Source organism: Nyctereutes procyonoides, unplaced genomic scaffold, assembly GCF_905146905.1.
Source record: "Nyctereutes procyonoides isolate TBG_1078 unplaced genomic scaffold, NYPRO_anot_genome, whole genome shotgun sequence".
NCBI lineage: Eukaryota > Metazoa > Chordata > Mammalia > Carnivora > Canidae > Nyctereutes > Nyctereutes procyonoides.
Window position 1 is genome coordinate 1629478 of NW_026575119.1, and position 19273 is coordinate 1648750.

Genomic DNA, 19273 nt, shown 5'->3' on the forward strand with positions numbered 1-19273 from the left:
GCAAATGGTTTTGTGACAACTGGTCTTTTCCTGTGTGCAAGATGCAGGAAGTGAGCTTTAACTACACACTACAGAATGTTTCTCCTACTCCAAAACCATCCTTTTACATTTCAAATGGCTATAATCACAAACTAAAACCACCACTGTAACTTATACACTATCATTTTATGTAACTGCAGAAAGAGAATTAAAGCCCCAGGCAGGACAGCTTACTTGTCTGCATAACAGGACTGTGGAAGGAGTCTGGAAATCCACAGACCTGGGTTCAAGTCTTCATTCCCTGTGCTTACCCAGCCCTTTGGGGTGATCGACTCCTAAGAGGGGCTGACACAAGACTGTTATGTGAGTTAATGTGGCCTGAATCAGCAAGAATCCTTATCAGGATGTGTAAAAGAGCTCCAGCTATTTTTATTGTTGAAAAACTGATTAATCCATGGACCAGGTCGGCTTCAAGGGGAAGAGATGCCCAGGGAGGAGGAGAATTCACACATGATTTGCAATCGATATGAGTTATAAACCATCCTCCTACTTTAATTGAACATAATCACAGACACACTCAACCAGTCAAGCAAACACCAAAAACCCAGCTGGTTTCTAAACCTTTTGGAGCAGTAACCTACCTCTTAGCGAAAACCTCCTTCTCGTGACATTTTCCGGGTCAACCTTCTCTTCAAAGGGCTGCCTATCTGTCCAGTCTGGGCTCCCCTGTGCAATGCTTTTACCCACGGAGAACTCCTTCAGTTCATCGCCAAGGTGGGCAATGGGAGGGTGAGCTAGTTCCAGGCTACCCTTTCTCGGAACAGCATATTTGGTTTCCTTATGGCTGTCTCCTTCCCAGACTCTGTTCAGGGTAGGACAGGGTGGCTCCACTTCCTCAAAGGACCCGTACTTTTTACCACCATCTCCACCTGTCAAGACTCTCTTCCCTTCTGTCTCGCCCAGCTCTCTCAACATTCCTCTGTTTCCACTGCCCTCAGTCAAAGGCTGCCAGACTTGGGACTTCAGAATGCTTCTAACCGGAGAATCTGAATTTTCCATCAAAGAAGGAAATTTATGGTCAGTGGCACTTGTTCTGTCATCCACAGGCAACTTTGTCCGAAGATCCCCTGCATACATTGGAGTGACTGTAGATGCCATGGTGGACACAGATGTGTTAACGGTAGGTGAGAAAGGAATGAGCTTTCCACTTTGCACCTGGGAGGACACAGTTAAAATGCAAAAAGCCGATTCAAAAATACGGTCTCCCTGAATCTCAGTTTATCTGTTGACATAGACATAAACTGAACTACTACATTTGGTGTCGTTTCATGGCTTATCTTTGCAGGAAGACATATTTTGTATAATGCATCTCATTGATCAAAATCATCTGGGTGAAAAGCAGGTTGTTCATCTTATTTTTCTCTCCATAAAGGACTCATTCCAGATGATTTCAGCACGCAAATTATAAAAACAAGAAAAGAGAAACATGCTCGGCATGGCTATCTTAGGAAGGAAGTCATTACCAAATTTCCTACAGGTAACACTGTTGACAGGTAGATCACCTTAATTTTATCACTGACCTCGGAGGCAACGCCGTGGTCCTCCATTTTAAGACCAGACCTGCAAACTAGAATTCAATCACAGCGTACCCACCTGTTCCACCTCTCCAAGCGTGACTGGCTGAGTCTGATAGCGAGCATTCATTCTCCTCTGTCTCATGTCTATTCTGTTTCGGGTAGAAATAGCTTTTGAGACTGGCTGGGATAATTTGTTAAACAAGGCCAACTTCTCTGCTAAGCTTAGAGTGGAGGAGTCAGGTTCACCTTGTTCAGCAGCATCTTTGCCCTCATTTGCCTGGTCTCTGGCTAAGGCTTTGTGGTGAGCAGATGCCTGCAACCTGAAAGGGATAAATACTCAGTAACACAGATAAACACCAACAAAAGCCCCCTGCTAAATTTTGAATATTAACATTCTTCCAAGTGTCATGTAAGTTTGAAAAGGGTTTTCTCCCTTCAGATATTTAAGACAGGTGTAGGCACTGTTTAGCTATTAACAAGACCATGAGTAGCAGCGGAGGCGTTACCAATTTCACAAAGAGCAGATCTTTATCTCTGAATTATTTCCAAAAAGTGAATTTCCTCTTTAAGGAACTAAAGTCAGCTTGGATATACCTTATCTTAGGGAGACGATATATCAGTGATATCAACAACAAATAAAGCAGAGTCCCAAGGTATTACCCATGACACGTCTAGACGTTCTCTAAATATGTGGTTCAGGGGCACCTGGGTGGCTCAGTTAGTTAAATGCCTGGCTCTTGGCTCTGGCTCAGGTCGTGATCTTAGAGTGGCGAGATTGAGCCCCGAGTTGGGCTCTATGCTCAGTGTGGTGTCTGCTTGAGATCCTCTCTCTTCCTCTCCCTCTGCCTCTCCCACTCCCACGCATGCTCTCTCTCTCTCTAATAAATAAATAAAAATAAATAAACAAACAAACAAATAAATAAAAATGCAGTTCAGAGGTATTCTTTTCCTTTTATAGAACTGGGAAATACTATGTTCTGTCAACAACATATCTGTAGAAGAGTTTTGATTTTCACAATTGATTGTAAAGATTCCTTCATCCTTTAGTGCAGCATTTTCTCTCACAGCTTTCTACCAATTTTATAAAAGGTACTTAGATCTGTAAGTCCCAGAAACTTGAAAAGTAAAGGACATTTCAAGTGCTGATAAATCCCTCCAACTTCCAGGTGGAGGAGGAAACCTCCTGTTACCTGGTCACGGTGGATCTTGGAAGGTTTATGACAATGTAGGTTGGTGCCACTGGCAAATCCAATTCTCAAACCCAGCAGACAGTATATTGTCTTAGCTCCAATTAATCACCAACTCAGGGGTTTCCCCAGACTAAAGAGCCAGTATTCCAGGGTATCATGAAGATGGTAAGAAAGGCAACCTGAGTCTCACATGTTTCCGAGGTGTAGCACAGAGCAAGGAGACCAATGGCCCCCTACTTCCCCAGACAGACCCCTGCTTCTGCGGGGGGGGGGGGGGGGGGGGCTGGAATCTATTTCTGCCCTACCATTTGATTTTTTTAAATCTTATCTTTGGTTCTTTTGTTTTGGCCCCTCACAGTAAAACAGGGGATATCTAGATGCCTTAAAGATATATTTTCAAAATGTCACAATTCAAAACTTAGTAGTAAAACATCTAAGTTCAGACACCATAAATTAATATTGTCTCAATCCCAAAAAGTCATGGTCTTGTCTCTCTATACATTAGAAGGAGATAGGGTTGTTTCCAGCATGTATTTAGGACTATAAGTGCTTACAAAGACCAGGGTATTACTGGAATTTCAACCTTCACGTTGACTCCTCATTTTCCTATTAATCTTTATTAAGTGCTAGTATTTTAGATGAAGGATGAAATTTCTTAGGGGTGACCATGATTATGAAAAACAAACAAAACAAATGAATAAGTGAGTTAGTGGGATCCTAGTTCCAATACATAATGTGAGCAGAGAGATGAAACGTTTTCTCATGCAGGCCTACACGAAGTTTGCAGTGTCTCACACACCATGACAAAACAAAATGGAGCCCATTCCCACAGCAACTAGTTGCCCTGATTCGTTTCTCAAACACATGAAAAGCATTCAGTATTATGAGATGCATCTGTTATCTAGGACTTTTGCCTTGAGGGCTGCATGCAGCTACTTCTATCCAGTACCTGGCAGGCTGCACAGTGCTCTTAGCTACAGTGGGACTAGGAAGTCTTGCCATTACAGGGTGGGTGGCCACAGAGCACGAAGCAGGGATAGGTTCACTTTAAAAGCAATTGCCAAAGAAGGAACATTCATAAGGAAAGAGAAGAAAAGAAGCATTAAAGGAAAACATAGTTTTAAATTCAGAAACAGTACATAAACATTTATTAATATATTCTGGGGGAAAATACCAAAGAATTTGAAAAGCAATTACAAACTTAGGAAATCAGAGAGGGAGGCTATGCAAAGTAAATGGAATAAGATTAGATTTCTAGAGCTTGGAGAAGATTTACCCTAATTTCAGAATAAATGTCCTGATTTTAAAAAATAACTTGAGAAAAAGCTAATATCAATCACTAGTAAATCAGCAGATTATGCTAATGTTTTAGAACGTTGTTTTCAATCTCTTTTGTAAAAAAGAAAAATCAGTATCCTCATATAACCTATAAGCACATCAAAGTAAATTCGGGGAGCCTTCTAAGGTGGTAATTTTTGTTTATATTTACTGTTTTGCTCTCATGGATAGTTGCTTCTTGGTATATACAATAGCCACTCAAACACTAAAAAAATGAAAAAGCTGATTTGCTAAGAGTTCCTAATAAATACAAGAAGTTTGATCTGCAAACACAACATGGAGTTGAGGAACAGCTGGGTAGGGAAGTGAAGCAGCTAATCTAATAGCAGGCCCATAGGTTTGGACTATGACACAGATGCCTCTTGGGATGTCCGTGCCCTGAATGAGGTGAACTTGCTTTCTTCAGGAAGACCATGTGTGTGTCCAGGAGAAGCACGAAAATAATTTCTAAAAACCAAATATGAGTTTTCACTTGATTGAAGCAATTATCTCTGAATGAATTACTTTAAGAAATTCACTCTAAACATATTGGAATAGACTGCTCAAGTATGGAAAGTCATCAAACTCCCAAGGATTTTTTTTTTTTTTTAGGTTTTTTGGTGATTGTTTAAAAACAAATTAAAAAACACCCCCAGACCCCTGGAGATATCTGCTGAAATATATATGGATGAAATGACATCTGGGGTTTTTCTGGGAACAATACACTGGGAGATGGGAAGTGGATAGGATGTGGGTAGAGCAAGCTTCACTAAGCTGCTGACCTTTAAAACTGGGTGGTCAGTACATGGCGGCTCAGTATATTAACCTCATGTTTTAAATTTTCCACTGTAAAAAAAATTAAGAAAGGCACAGACCAAAAAAAATTAAAATTCCTCTAAAAAGAGGTTTTTCTAGGAGATGCATTGGGCAACACACTCCTTTACAAAGTTCAGAGAGACCACGGTTAAGGAGAATCCCAAAGTACCAATGTCTCTGTGGCTTTTAACTAAACCATCTCCCAATCACTTCATTTTTATTTAAAATCTTTAAATCTTTTTTTTTTTTTTTTTTTTGCAAGAAGGTATTTCAGCTCAAGCCAAGAGGTCACGAGGGGGACTTACGTGGCTGCAATGGCCACTTCCTCGGTGGTAACGGGCTGGGTGTGGGATCTATCCTGTAGCCGACGCAGCCTTTGCTCCACAGCCGCGTTTCTGGAGCGTCGCTTTGGAACATTTTTCTCATCAAATGATTTTTCCATTTCCTAAGATCAGAAATAATGAGGAATCCTTATACATTGCAGGAAAGGACACAGGGGCAGCAGAGTCTCTGCTTTGTTGTCCTAGAAGGCCCCCCCCCCCCCAAGGGACCTCCTGCAAGGCACATTTCATTCTGAGAAGCACACACCTGTTAGGGTGTCAGCTGGTGGTCACACCTGCCAGAGGCTCAGCCAGAGGCAGAGGGACCAGAGTGAGGCAGGCTGAAGGGGTCCCCCTGCAGGGAGCAGGGGCAGCAGTGGCACCTCCCTGAGCAGGGGGACAATTTCCCTCAAGCACTTCGGCACACCTTACCCTGAAAAGCAGCCTTTTGGCAGCGACACTCAGCTTGGCTCGTTCATCTACCTTTTCTTCATCTGTAAAAAAGCCATAAAATAAAAACTGAACATCATTAGAAAAACACAGGTGAAGTCTCTGAAAAGTTTCCCAAGGCTGACCTGGAAATCCTTTGAATATAAGAATCCCTTGGAGGGATTCCATTCTTCTGCTCAGTGAAAAGGTGCTAATTTCCATTGCAATTAGCCAGACAACCCTTAGTCTGGAGAATATTTTTCTGTGGTAATATTTGAGTAATTGAGGTCTAAGAATAGATTTTTCTGAAAGGCATTGCTCTTTATTGTTACATAGTAACAATAAATTAATAACAAAAAGTTGCTTCTTTAGCCAATCAGTTGTTTTAATATTATCCATCCCACAGTTCTCTCTCAAAAATAAGGAAAAGCTCACTCTAGAATCTCAACTAGGTTTTATTAGATTCACAGATAGAAAATATGCAGAAAAGAAATCAGTATGCTCCATAATCTCATCCTCTCAAAAAGCAAAATCTTAATGGAAACCTAATCTGGGTGAAATGATAGAGAAGTGGCAAAAGGAAAACAGGTACTTGCCCTCAGTGGTTGGCATTTCTGAATGCGAAGCAGACCTAGGAAAGACATTAGGCAATAATAATAACAAAAAATTAGTTGGTGGGAATAGAAGATCCAAATAAAAATCAGATTAAAACTAAAAGCAAAAATAAAAATAAAAATTCAATTCAACTCTTTTAAAGAATATCATCCTGCTAATGATTCTTGTTGTGAATACACAGGTACAGGTGTTAATGGACACGGTGGAGTGCGTGTGCACACAACCCAGCCAGGTGCACACCCCGTGGAGACAAACCAGAACTGAGTGTGACTTATTAAACATGACCGATCACTTGGTAGAAAAATTCTATCATCTTTATGTGTAAGGCTACAATCGGGTAAAACTCAAATGTGACAAGTAGACAGATATTTATAAGAGGAATATAAAATCCCTATTTCTTTGCACTGGAAAATCTAGTGAATACTCACTGGTGGATTCTAATTTAATGAGGGCATAAAAAATGAGAAACAGTAAATGAAGAAAAATAACATGTCTCACTTCTTACCCTCTGAATGCAATGTAAAATCGTATTGTGATACTGTTGTCACAGGCAGCATCCTTTAAAAATACATACACACAAGCCAAATAAAGATCTCTTAGAGACTAGCTGGAAGAATGATGGAATCGCCACATCCCATTTAACCAGCACTAGGATCGTGGCTGTAGGAAAAATCCTGGACTATTGCCTTTACGTTCCCTAGACTATGGTACTACACATCACGCATGCCTACCTATCCGATTCCTTTCGTTCTGCTGAGGTTATAGGTTGAGTTCTAAATCTCTCGGAAGTTTTTCTACTTTCACCAGGAGAAAAATAGCGTCTTGGTTTCCGGGACCCTCTCTCCCGCTCCACACCGGTAGGCAAGCCAACTCCTTCGGTTGACCTCTCAACCCGGGATGGGCTTTTAGAATCATTGGGAGGGAGTATACAGAAGAGAAACGAGAGAGAGAAGAGAGTGAGTGAGTGAGAGAGAGAGAGAGAGAGAGAGAGAAGCAGAGGTTTATGCATCTCAGTGAGGTAAGGCCCAGACACCACCAAATCCCACCACATGCTCCGACCATGCACGGAAAGGGGGCGGAACATTCCAGCAACCCAATACTGTAGCTCCCCATTAGTAGGCAAAAGCAGAATGGTAGTTTCTGAGCCATTGCCTGTACGGGCTGCCCTGCACACTGGTGAGCTAAGCTAATATGATTCAATGCAGGACACAACACAAGTTGCGAAGTGAATAATTCTGCCAAGGACGTGCAAGTGACACATCAGGATGACGTCTGAAACATCACCTACAGTTCGCGTTTCTTGCTGGCATTGACAGACTCCAGAAATGCATTTCGCAGCTGGGCCACTGAGACCTTTGTGTCCAGCATGCCAACTTCTGTGGGGGGCCCTTCGGCTCTGGAACTCTGCAGCTCTGGATCCTGCTTGGAAGTGGGGTCCTTACACTTGAGGGGGGCCTGCAGCTGAGGGGGGCCCGTGTAGTCAGACAGGGAGCGGGTGAGGACCTTGCGCTTCTTTGTAAATGCTTCCCTTCTGTGGCCTGTCACCCTGGCATCTTGGGACACGGGCTCGCTCTGAACATAGAGAACCATCTCTTGTCTGCTAATTCTCTCCGTGGGTTGTTGCTGAGTTTCAAGGGGGTGTGACGGACTTTCTGCTTCCATCTGGTGTTCTAAGGTGACTGTGCTAACAGCAGGCTTGCCCAAATCTTCATTTCCAGAGGGCTCTTCGTGGCTTCTCATAAGCTCATGGTCCTCCAAATCCAAAAGCGTTTTCCTGCTTTTCTCCAGAGCTTCGGTGAAGAGCATATCTTCCTCTGTTTTTGACTCACAAATACGGAGAATGGAAGTATCCTCCCTTCTCTCACTTTCTAGAACCTTCGAGATGGGAGGCTTCCTGACATTCTGGGTGGCCGACCCCCCCCAGCTGTATTCTGATATGTTTTCAGGGATCTCTGAGGTCACCAGAGTGGCCGTGTGAATGGGGTCTGCCGGTTGGACATAGCCGCGGATGGGCTGTCGCACGGAGCTGGCCGCCTTGCTGGAGACCCTATCAAAGGCCGAATTTTCTGACTGAAAGGACGAGCAATGGACGGGCACTGGCTGATGTCTCCTCTGAGTGAAGGGCTCGGAGGCCACTTCGGGGCTGCTGCGAGCACTCTCCTCTCTCACCAATTTTTCTCTAACTTTAACTCTTTAAGAAAGAAAAAGGATTTAAGTTGCAAAGTGCAGTAACTGCTTAACGGGGAGAAAGCATGCGTGGATCATAGATTACTGGTGAATGGAAATCCACCCAAAGACAGAACCACTGGGGACAACGCATTTCTGGTGGTTAATGTCAGAACCCCACTGCGTGCTAGATGAGCGATTTTGAGTTGAGTTTCCAAAAGTGCGTACAGATGCCAGTGTGGCGCCAAACTAACTCCACCCTCCATAAAGCTGAGATGGCTCAGATGCCATCCTGGGTGAGAATGGACCTCTTCTGACTACATCAATGACCAGAAGCCACAGAAAAATCCATTAATATACACCACCAGTATGCATGAGGGCACGCTGAGGCTGGCCCTGGGAATCCATAAACCCTCCACATGTACAGGCCTTGTGTATGGACTCCAGGGTGGGGAGGGGGCTTTTCCAGGTATACACACACACCTATTGACCAAATGTAATTTCATTGTTTCCTGGAAATGTAAGAACATTTGTGACTTTTAAAATTTTTCTAAATTGGACTCAAGATACAACAATTGCCCCTTTCAAGCACTCAACTAAACATTCCCAAGCTTTGTCATGCAATGCAGACTATATTCATTCATTCTTAAGACTTGTGACCAGTTTGGACATCGTTACTACTAACAATTGTGGCACCAAGGAGGATGTTAGAGAAAAGATATTCTGTTGAAAAAACTAACACAACTGAACGTTTTCTTCCCTTTGGGGTTGCTACTAGGCCCTTAGTTAAAAACTAACCTGAAAAGAGATTGCTCTCATTTCTAGAGTTATTTGAGTATCTAGGAGCAAAACAAATCCATTTTAAAAGCTACACACCTTATTCTATTACTGCAGAAGCAAAATAACCAAGAGCTCTGGCTAGAGGCACCTAGGAGACCTGAGTCCAAGACTGGCTCAGCCAGTTCTAGCTGTGTGGTCTCAGGCAACTTACTTGGCTCAGGAGTCTTGCTTTTTAAATGGAAATGGTAGTGACAAAATGTAATGTGGTGGTTTGGAAGTACATGGAAGGCTTAGTACTTTAACCATTTAATAGCAGTAGCTGGTACTTATCTTTACTTTTTGAAATGCCATGTAGTGAGAAAGGAGAAACACTGAAGCTGTTTAAGAATAGATTACTAATTCGCAATCATCTTTAAAAAGTAAAACACGTTTTTAGAGTGGGAAAAGTGATTTCTTGGGGCTAAACCTTCATTTCCTGAATATTGGTCAGCAAAAATAATTATTAATGACAGTTTCGGAAGAGAATATTTCCTTAAATGACAAATGCACCCAGCTAAATTTGATATATAAACGCCTACATGTTTTTCAACATGTAGGGCATCTATGTATATTTCGTTAACAAAAAAAATCAAAGACACACATAAAAGGCAGTTACCATGAACAATTCAGGAGGAAAAAAGAAAGCATTCCGAGTTGTTATTTTTCCCAGAGACTAGCCAGTGTTGGAGGTTTTCATATTTATAAGCTTTGTTAATCAAAAGAAGACTGAAATGTGGCTCAAGTTCTCCCGTGGAATGTGTCCTTCTAATCAGAGACAATCTGAATGTTGTCCTCAGCTGAGAACAAAGTGACTGTTAGAAACTCAGTATATGGGTGCTTTGTCCCGCCACAGCCTTATTCATTCTTACTCCTTCCGCCTCTCCCTGCCCCCAACCTTAAAAATGAAATGATAGGGGTTTTTTGTTTGCCTTTAAAACCACATGCCCTAAGTGCAACTGGTGAAAATTAACTATTGATTTAGAGATGAGGAGACATGGAGAGGAGGAGGCTGGAAGTGCTGGGTGGATCCAGCTGGTGTTGACCAGATGGGACACTAGCTGGTTAGAGTGACTCAAGAGGAGAGCAACCAAGAGGCTTTATTTAGGTGCTCACTACTGCCCCCACTTGGTGGTGTGTGGGTTGGTGAGAAGGGAGAGAAGTGAGAAGTGTAATCCAAAAGATTTTCAAAAAGGGGAAAAAAGAGGAGGGGGGGATACTATTAGCAGGGATTAAGGCAAGTGGAGTAGAAAAGCAAACATTCAAAAAGTAACTTCCAGCAGCCCCTTGTGAACACATAATTTTCAAAAACACTGCCATTAAGAGGGCAAGAAGAGAGTTAGCATTCATTCAGTAATGTGTGAAAGAGCAAGGCATGTCAGCAGGGAAGTAGAAGCACTCACTACATATAAGCCAAGACTTTCAGCTTGGGATATACCTGGAAGGCCAGTTGATAAGAGAAGGTGTGTCCCCTTCGGAATCTTTCTGGAGAAACCACTCATGTTTGGGTTTCCCGGTACTATCACGTACAAAAGACAAAACTTCAGATAATTTCTATTTGAATGTCAACACATCTACAGACAATTATAATTTAAAACTATAAAGGCTGATTTTTGTTTAAGTAAAGACTAGTCCTGGCTTTTGAAAATGTGTAAGCGCATTTTGCCATGGAGTTTATATTCACTTCACGAACCCCCAAGGACACGTGGCCCATTACTAAACCCAAGAGATTGAAATATATCTATCCAAAGCCACCTCCTAAAGTGTTTTCCAAGTAATCTGAAAGTATTAGGAGTCTGTTAAAGTCACACTTTCCCCACAAATACCAGACAGTTTTCTTGTAAGAAGTCGGATTAAATATCAACTTATCTATAAGTTTTGTCAAGGTACATTGGTAAAGAGCCAAATATAGTGTCCATGCAAAATGACATGTATCACATAAAGGAGATAAATAAAAAGAAATTCAATAAGATCATATCTTTAATTGCTCTTGTACATTTTCCTTTTATATTTGTCACTAAATAAGGGACCTAACATAACGATTACATAACCATTACTAATTCAGGTCAATTCAATAAATGTTGAGTTCCTACCATGTATGAAGCGCTGTACTAGGCTCTGAGAAGTACCAAAAGTGACTCAAGCATCATCTCAGCCATTAAAAAACTTACACTACAGGCAGGCAAGATACGATTTACACATACATTCTTCAACACACGCTCAGCTATAATGCAAAGTTGAATGTTATGAAGGAATTATGCCAGGCTGAAGATATTTTAGAACAGGCCAGGAAAACCCTGTGGTAAAGCAAGCCACAGGAGGTGAAGACTGCTGATCTATATCACCTTACAATGCAGAAAGGGAATGTTTACCAGCTTAAAACCAGACCAACTTATTTGTAAGAGTTTTTTCAATACTAGGCTAGAAACACATTTTAGTTGAAAGCAGTTTCCAAGAAAAGAGAATAATAATCAAATAATCTTAATTTTCTAAAAGTCATTTTATTTCAAGTTTTAGTTGAAGCTCACAGGCAAGAACCAGTCTATAACCACTACCGTACTTTTTCTTGTGACCACTGAAATCTGTCATAGTCTAGGCTTGGAATCCCCATCTTTCTATACCCAAACCTGTTAGCCCACCCTTCTATCCCCAGCATTACAGCAATTTAGTCAGTAGTGAACAAAAAAATCAGATGTATGGAAAGCTGTTTTATTTCCAATTATAAAAGGTCTAGTTGGGGATCCCTGGGTGGCTCAGCAGTTTAGTGTCTGCTTTTGGCCCAGGGTGTGATCCTGGAGTCCTGGGATCAAGTCCCGCATCAGGCTCCCTACATGGAGCCTGTTCTCCCTCTGCCTATATCTCTGTCTCTCTCTGCGTGTGCGTGTCTCCCATGAATAAATAAATAAAATCTTTTTTTTTTAAGGGTTTAGTTTTTAAGGGTGGTATCTGGGTGGCTCATCAGTTAGGTGTCTGTCTTTGGCTCAGGTCATGATCCCAGGGTCCTGGGATAGAGCCCCACATCAGGCTGTCTGCTCAACAGGGAGCCTGCTTCTCCCTCTCCCTCTGCCTGCTGCTCTCTCACCTTATGCTTTCTCTCTCTGTTAAATCAATCAATCAATCCAATCAATCTAGTTTCTAATTTAAACATAGGAATAATTAGCTTATCATTTGCAGCTAAGAAAGGAGGCAATCACTCCAGGACAGGATATAGTAGAAGAGGGAGCAACAGATATTTGCTTTTGAAAACCATCAAGTTAATATAACTGAGATGCCTACCTCACAAAACTATTTTAAGACTCAAATGCTTTTTGTATAACAGAATTCTTTGTAAACTGAGAAGTGCTGTGCAACGTTTTGAACATGACTTTCACTGATAAGACTAGAACTTGGTCAACACCACCAAAAAAAAAAAAAAAATCAGGAGCTAAAGAATATGATGGGTCAGCATCTGAAAAGTGAAAATCATACAGAGACTTGGGATCCTTGCTGGGCTCCCTTTATTCATTAATCTTAGGTGTTTAGCCCTCTAGCTAAACAACCAAGTAACTATGAGCATGGTAGCAAATACTCAAATTTTGACAATTTCACATATGAATGTAATGATAAATAACTGAAAGTAGAGAAGACATCATGCCAAGAATGTGGCAAGCCCTTTCAAATGCTCTTCCTCTCCTTCCTTTTTTCATAGACAACATCCAACTATCCATCTCCGAGTTACTGCTTTTATATTTTAAAGAGATGAGACATACAGAGTCTTAATTCAGAAGGCACATGATTTCAAGGAACATGGTCCAGCCTCAACCAGGAGGATGATTTTGTCTTAAGTATGTTTACTTAAGCAGGAGTGACTTAGAACAGTATTTCTTAAAGTATTTCTAGGATCCTTGACTTTGGTTGAGGCACTTACTTTGGTGATATTTTCTGCCATCAGGACCAGAAAATAAAGAGAAGGGATGGGGAGACACCTCATCTGAATGGGACACTTTCTGGACACAGGCTACTGAGAGCATGCCTCGCCCCCTGGCTTGAAGCACAGGCTCCCTCCTTGGTCCTTCTCTCCCTCATCCACTAGCAGCATCTGATGCAGGCGATCCCTCCTTTCACCTAGCTCAGCAGCCTTCTGGGTCTCCTCCTCCCCATACCCCCTGCCCCTCTAGAGCTCAGGGTGCCCAAGATGGGCTCCTCTCCTCCTCCGCTGACATTCAGTGCCTTGATGTTCCCATCAGTCTCTACTTCCATGCTGCCCTCCCCTTCACCTCAGACTCTTGGACTCCGCTGGCCACTTGATGCTTCCATTGGAATATCTGGTGGATATCTTGAGTATAACATGTCCAAAAACTGGACTCTTGGTATCCCTCCAAAGTCAACCTGCATTGGAGCTTTCTCTATTTCAGCAAATGACAATGCCCCACTTCGAGTTGCCTCCTCTCAAGACTCCTCTTCGATTCCTTGGTTTCTTTTATGCCCCACATCTAAGTTATCAGCAATTCCCCTGGTGACCCTCAAAACCTAACCTCTTTCCTCCCCTCTGCTGCCATCATTCTAGTTCAAGCCACCACCATCTCTCACTCAGATTACTAAGATAGCCCCCTAATTATTCTATTTGTTTTCATCCTTGCCCACCTACACTCTATTTTCAGCTTAGCAGCCAGATCTGTTATTCCTCTTTTCCATCCCTTATATGGCTCTACACATCATTTAGAGCACAACTCACCCAAAGCCCTGGTGATGGGCCCTCCCTGATCGGTGCACCCCTCTCCCCCACATCTCTCTCACCTCCTCTTCCCCTCCTCAAATGCTCCATGCATGGAGTCCCCTCAGATCTTTGTGGGTGCTACTTCTGCTTGGGCCAATTCACCCCAACAGTTGCAAGGCTGCTTCATTTTAAGTAGGTCTTCACTTAACTACTATCCTATCAAAGAGTCCTTCCTAACCACTCTATATCAAAATAGCAACTGCCAATCATTTCTCTGTCTCCCTCTACTGAATTGCTCGAATTTTCTTCATAGCACTTACTACATCTATCATGTTGCATGCTTGTTTGCTGCTTTTTCCTAGGGGAGGGAGATTCAGTAGGGGAAATGAGCTTCTTGAGAAAAGCCCGTTGTATCACCAGCACCCAGAACAGTGTGTGGGAAGGAACAGGTCTCGATAAGTATTTGTGGGATGGATGAACTGTTCAATGATCACACCCTCGGAGGTGTTCTTATACTCATTTTATAGATAAAGCAAGGAAGGTACAAAAAAAAGAAAAAAGGTATATTAACTGGCCCAGATCACAAGAAAGGCTGGGGCTTGAACCCAAGTGTTGTGAGACCCTTTTGGCTACATCTTCCTCTGCAGCGCTACAGGCTTTGAGTTCTGGAAGATGAATGGGTAATGAATGAGCAACCCCTCCCTGGCTGGAGTGAGATGATGTAGTTGGGACGCCAGTGTTCACGTGCTCTGAGGCTAAGCAAGGAAGGCACCAAAGGTGTCCTGGCCATACCCACAACTCTGACTGGATAGTGGTCTCAGCTGCAATTATTCTACCTTCAGCAGAAAGCCTGGAAATTACCTGTAAATCCTACAAAACTTAATTATCTTCTTCCTGTTTTTTCTCCAAATGTACAACGTGAAATCAAAGGTGTCCAACAGTGAAGAGCAGTTTGGTTCAGAGGGCCCTCCTGCTGAGGCTGGGGTGGGAAGGGACTGCAGGGGCAAGGTGCATGAGACCTTGTCTCCTTTCCCCACCAAAGCCATTATCTATAGCAGAAGACAAGTGTAACAATCAACCATCTGGAAATAAGAAAATCCATGGGAGGGATAAACTGGGAACAGGTGATGCTGGCTGTTAAGTGGAAAGAATCAGAAGTACTCTGAGGCCCAAGTGAATATTATAGTTTGACTGGGTCTCTTAGCTGCCCCTCCTCCTCTGGCACATGCAGAAAATGATAATATGACATGACACCTAATTCACAATCTAACTCCCACTTTCATAGGCACTTTTCAGGCTCAGCATCACAATAGCTAACTATCAACTAAACATTCATTGATAAATATTCACGTGTCTGCTATGCCACAGGTACAATGTGTGCATCAGGGAAAATAATTTTAGCATGGACACCTGACTTCACTGCATGCTGAGAATTCACTAGGAAATCAGAAATTTAAAATCAGCTCTGTATGAACTATCTTGTAAGTTTAAATCTCAGCCATTTAAGATGGATTCCTTTTCTGATGATACTCTAAATAGTTGATACTACATTTCTCCTATGAGTAAAAAAATAATTTCATTCAATTCTTATATGACTTCTTTGGAACTGACAAGAACAAAATACTTAAGGAATTTGATTTTATATATTCAAAAGTCTAAAACTGTAGTACAGAAAACAGATTATTGGTTGGTAGGACCTGGAGGTGGTGGTAAGGACTGACCACAAAGGCACACAAAGGAATCTTTGGGCTGATGGAATGGTTCTATATCTTGATTGTAGTGAGAGTTACACAACTTTAGATATTTGACAAAATTCACAGAATTTCACTAACAAGGGTGAATTTTACTATATATAAATTATACTTCAATAAAAATATCTTATTAAAGATCTAACATTTCTAGAAACTGTAATTTGGCATACCTTCATAATTGATCTAGACAACAGTCACAGTTCAGGGATTTACTTTGACATACATGTTTAGCATAGTTACTGGAATTTTTAAATTCAAATCTCTCTTTTCATCCTTTAAAAGCAAAAATACGTATAAATAACAAATGAAAATGTGAGCTAAACGCAGTCAATTCCACAAAATCTATTTTGGATCTTTTACTTTCTTTTCTTTAAATTTTCTCCCCAATGCCCAAAGAGGCTGAGAAACTTGCCCAGAGTGGTCACTCTTAAGTGTTGACATTAGCGGAGAAGCCAATTTCTTCCTTTTGAATTAAATGCTTGGCTCCCAAAATGGTGGATCAAGGTGTAAAACTGATCTGGCTGATTCACAGACATGCTAAAACTATGGAATATAATGGAATTTTTTTAAAAAATATTTTATTTATTTATTTATGAGAGGCACACAGAGAGAGGCAGAGACACAGGCAGAGGGAGAAGCAGGTTCCCTGCGGGGAATCTGATGTGGGACTCAATCCCAGGACCCCAGGATCACCACCTGAGCCAAAGGCAGACGCTCAACCACAGAGCCACCCAGGCATCCCTATAATGGAACTTTTTGGACCACATTTTCCATACAATCGGACTGTAAGACTGACAGGTGGCTAAGGGATGTTCAAACCCAGATTAAAAAGTCTATCATTTCATAAGAGTACAAAATTTATTTCTGGGGCCAAAGGGCTATTGTTTTGGAGAAGTAGTATAATATTAGGTGAATTTTTAAAAATAAAAACAAAAAGATCACATCTGAATAGTGGCAAATAATACTATAGGTTTTTTTTTTAAATATTACATTGATGCTGTTATTTAATGCAGTGTCCTTTTAATGTTATGCTTAACTATTTCTAATATTTAAAACTTAGTTAAAAAAAATTAACCAGGTGGGAAGGGTTGGTTTGGTACAACATAATGAGTTGAGTGTATGATACTAAGTTAGGTCCATGCAAAAAGAGAACAGGCAATGGTGGACAGAGGTACAGCAGTGATGTAAACCTTTTCTATCTCAACTATAGTACCGGTTACTCTTCCCAAAACTCACCAACCTACATCACTAAAATATGTGCATTTTGATGTGAACTGTACCTCAATTAACAAATATACCACTGTTGGATTATAAGGTGGGGACTTCTTGGGGTGGCTCAGTTGGTTAAGCATCTGACTTTTGATTTCAGCTCAGGTCTGATCTCAGGGTCAGGAGATCAAGCCCCACGTTGGTCTCATGCACTAGGTGTGGAGGCTGCTTAGTTCTCTTTCTCTCCTGTCTGCCTCTCTTAGTTCTCGTTCCCTCCTGTCTGCCTCTCAAAATAGATAGATAGATAGATAGATAGATAGATAGATAGATAGATAGATAGATGATAGATGACTTCTTGAGCAATGAAAAGGTAGAAATACAGAGCCTTCTTGAAGCAGAAGTAGGATTAACATGTGAAATAACAAATTTCTTCCAGCTTCCCTCTGAACTAATCTGAATGCCTAAATGCTACAGCCTCAGATGAGAAAGTGCAATGATGGAAGGTATGTGCACATAGATAGAACTATCTAGAAAAGCACTGGAGTCTGAGGAAGGTGCCCTAGGGGTTCTTCCAAAGTGGCTCAAGCTTCTAGTGCCAGCTAGATTGGGATTTCCACCTCTCCGCTTAGATTCTAACCACCCCTTGCTAGAACAAAATGGTTCAGGGACTTGGCTGCCTTAGTCCTGAGACTAACCTAGAATCAGCCAATCAAGGCAGCCCAGGTGGCTCAGCGGTTTAGCGTCTCCTTCGGCTCAGGGCCTGATCCTGGAGACCTGGGATCAAGTCCCGCGTCGGGCTCCCTGCATGGAGCTTGCTTCTCCCCCTTCCTATGTCTCTGCCTCTCTCTCTATGTCTCTCATGAATAAATAAATAAAATTTAAAAAAATCAGCCATTCAGGACTGGAGACTGAGTTCAATGAGGCCCCAAAAAGCAGCCTTATCCGCCCCCCCCACATCATGATTCCCACTCACAGCTTAGTAATATTTACGAGCACAATGACTCGAGATCGTATACAAAAACTCCAGCTTCAGAGAAAGTAGAAAGAGCCTTGTCACATGTAAGCGCTCAAAGTGTGTTCTGCTCATTGGTGTCACCAGGCCATGATTAGATAAGAGACCAGCACAAGAGTGGAGTTCCCAAGCCTGCCATTTAGTTCAGCTGACGTTTTGCTCACAGCATGACATTTTTGATGAAGAAAAGGACCCAAGATTCATACTCAGCTGCAAGTCCCTCATAGGTCACTGGCTGATAAACAGTTTGCAGAGTTGCTATTTCAAGTAGCACTGTTACAGTCTGGTGACACTTGAAGAAAATACAGAAGACAACAGAACCTTCATTCAAAAATGATCAACTGAAATACTTGGTATGGGCTAGATGTTGGCAGTAGCAGGGAAGGAGACAAGAAAATGACTCCGACCGGGTAAGTCCCCTTCATGTAAGGCCTGTTCTAAAGTAATGCCATCATTGAGATCATCCTTACTGATCTTATGGAACGGCATAATACTAAATTCCTGTTGCCACGTTTGGGCCATCCTGACAGAATTGCTAAACCTGGGTATGTCAGCCTTGTCGCAGGCAGTAAGGCATTTGAATGTCCCTCTTCCCAAGACATGAGGTACAGGTGAAGCTGCATGTGTGAGACACCTCACAAATTCACGATCTTTTTCTGTGCTTCCCTTCAGGCAGAATCATCATCAATGAGAAGCCAGGTTGGTAACAACAGGGCTCCCTATGCCATGCCAAACTTCAGCCTTAGAACCACACTGGGAAAATGACAATCTGATAATGAGAACAGACTGGCTTGAGAGTCTAAGCATCTGAGAATGTGTAAGAGACTCCTAAAATGACTCTAGTTTCTATTAAGACAGGGAGAAGTTTCTAAAGACTTTGAAAGGTCAAGAAAGCAGGGCAGACAGGAAAGTAGACTCTCTGGATAAGTTCTCATTTGTCAACAGCTCAATTAGAACGAGATACCCAGATGTAATCTGACCACTGTAGAACACGGGTGGACCAGGACTATTTGTGCTATTGGCAGTTCACTTTCAGTACTGTACCCCAAGATTGGACCAGCCATTTTGGCAGCCACATAAAAAATTTACTGTCAACTAAAACTTCTAGGTCTGTTTCCCATGAACTGTAGTTAAATCAGGTTTCCCCAATACTGAACTTGTACGCTGATTCTTCCCCCCCAAGTAGAAGACTTTATTAAATTTCATCTTGTTAGTTTCCAACCTTGGCATAGGTACATGTGCTCCCTCCTCTCTCTTCCTGTTCTATCCCTCCTTCCACTCTCTTCCTCACCATCACCAAACTTGTTTACAATCCCTCCTTCAGAAATCTAATCAGCCTATCATTGATATCTTCCAGACTATCTAATGAAATGCCAAACA

General features: G+C 41.9%; 1 protein-coding gene across 20 annotated transcripts in view; it reads right to left on the bottom strand.

Annotated features, from left to right (window-relative positions):
* The window catches only part of SVIL (supervillin), a 231753-nt gene that overhangs the window by 56821 nt on the left and 155659 nt on the right, over window positions 1-19273 (bottom strand). For 9 of the 20 annotated variants that reach the window (XM_055334465.1, XM_055334464.1, XM_055334469.1 and 6 more), the window contains 9 exons: window positions 10664-10744; window positions 7532-8434; window positions 6975-7145; window positions 6225-6259; window positions 5632-5693; window positions 5185-5324; window positions 3696-3791; window positions 1633-1876; window positions 621-1194 (listed from right to left, as the gene is read on the bottom strand). In XM_055334465.1, coding sequence (XP_055190440.1) covers window positions 621-1194; window positions 1633-1876; window positions 3696-3791; window positions 5185-5324; window positions 5632-5693; window positions 6225-6259; window positions 6975-7145; window positions 7532-8434; window positions 10664-10744 — 2306 coding nt within the window. The remainder of the gene's footprint in view (window positions 1-620; window positions 1195-1632; window positions 1877-3695; window positions 3792-5184; window positions 5325-5631; window positions 5694-6224; window positions 6260-6974; window positions 7146-7531; window positions 8435-10663; window positions 10745-19273) is intronic. The other 11 variants (XM_055334475.1, XM_055334472.1, XM_055334479.1 and 8 more) reach the window with 8 other exon arrangements.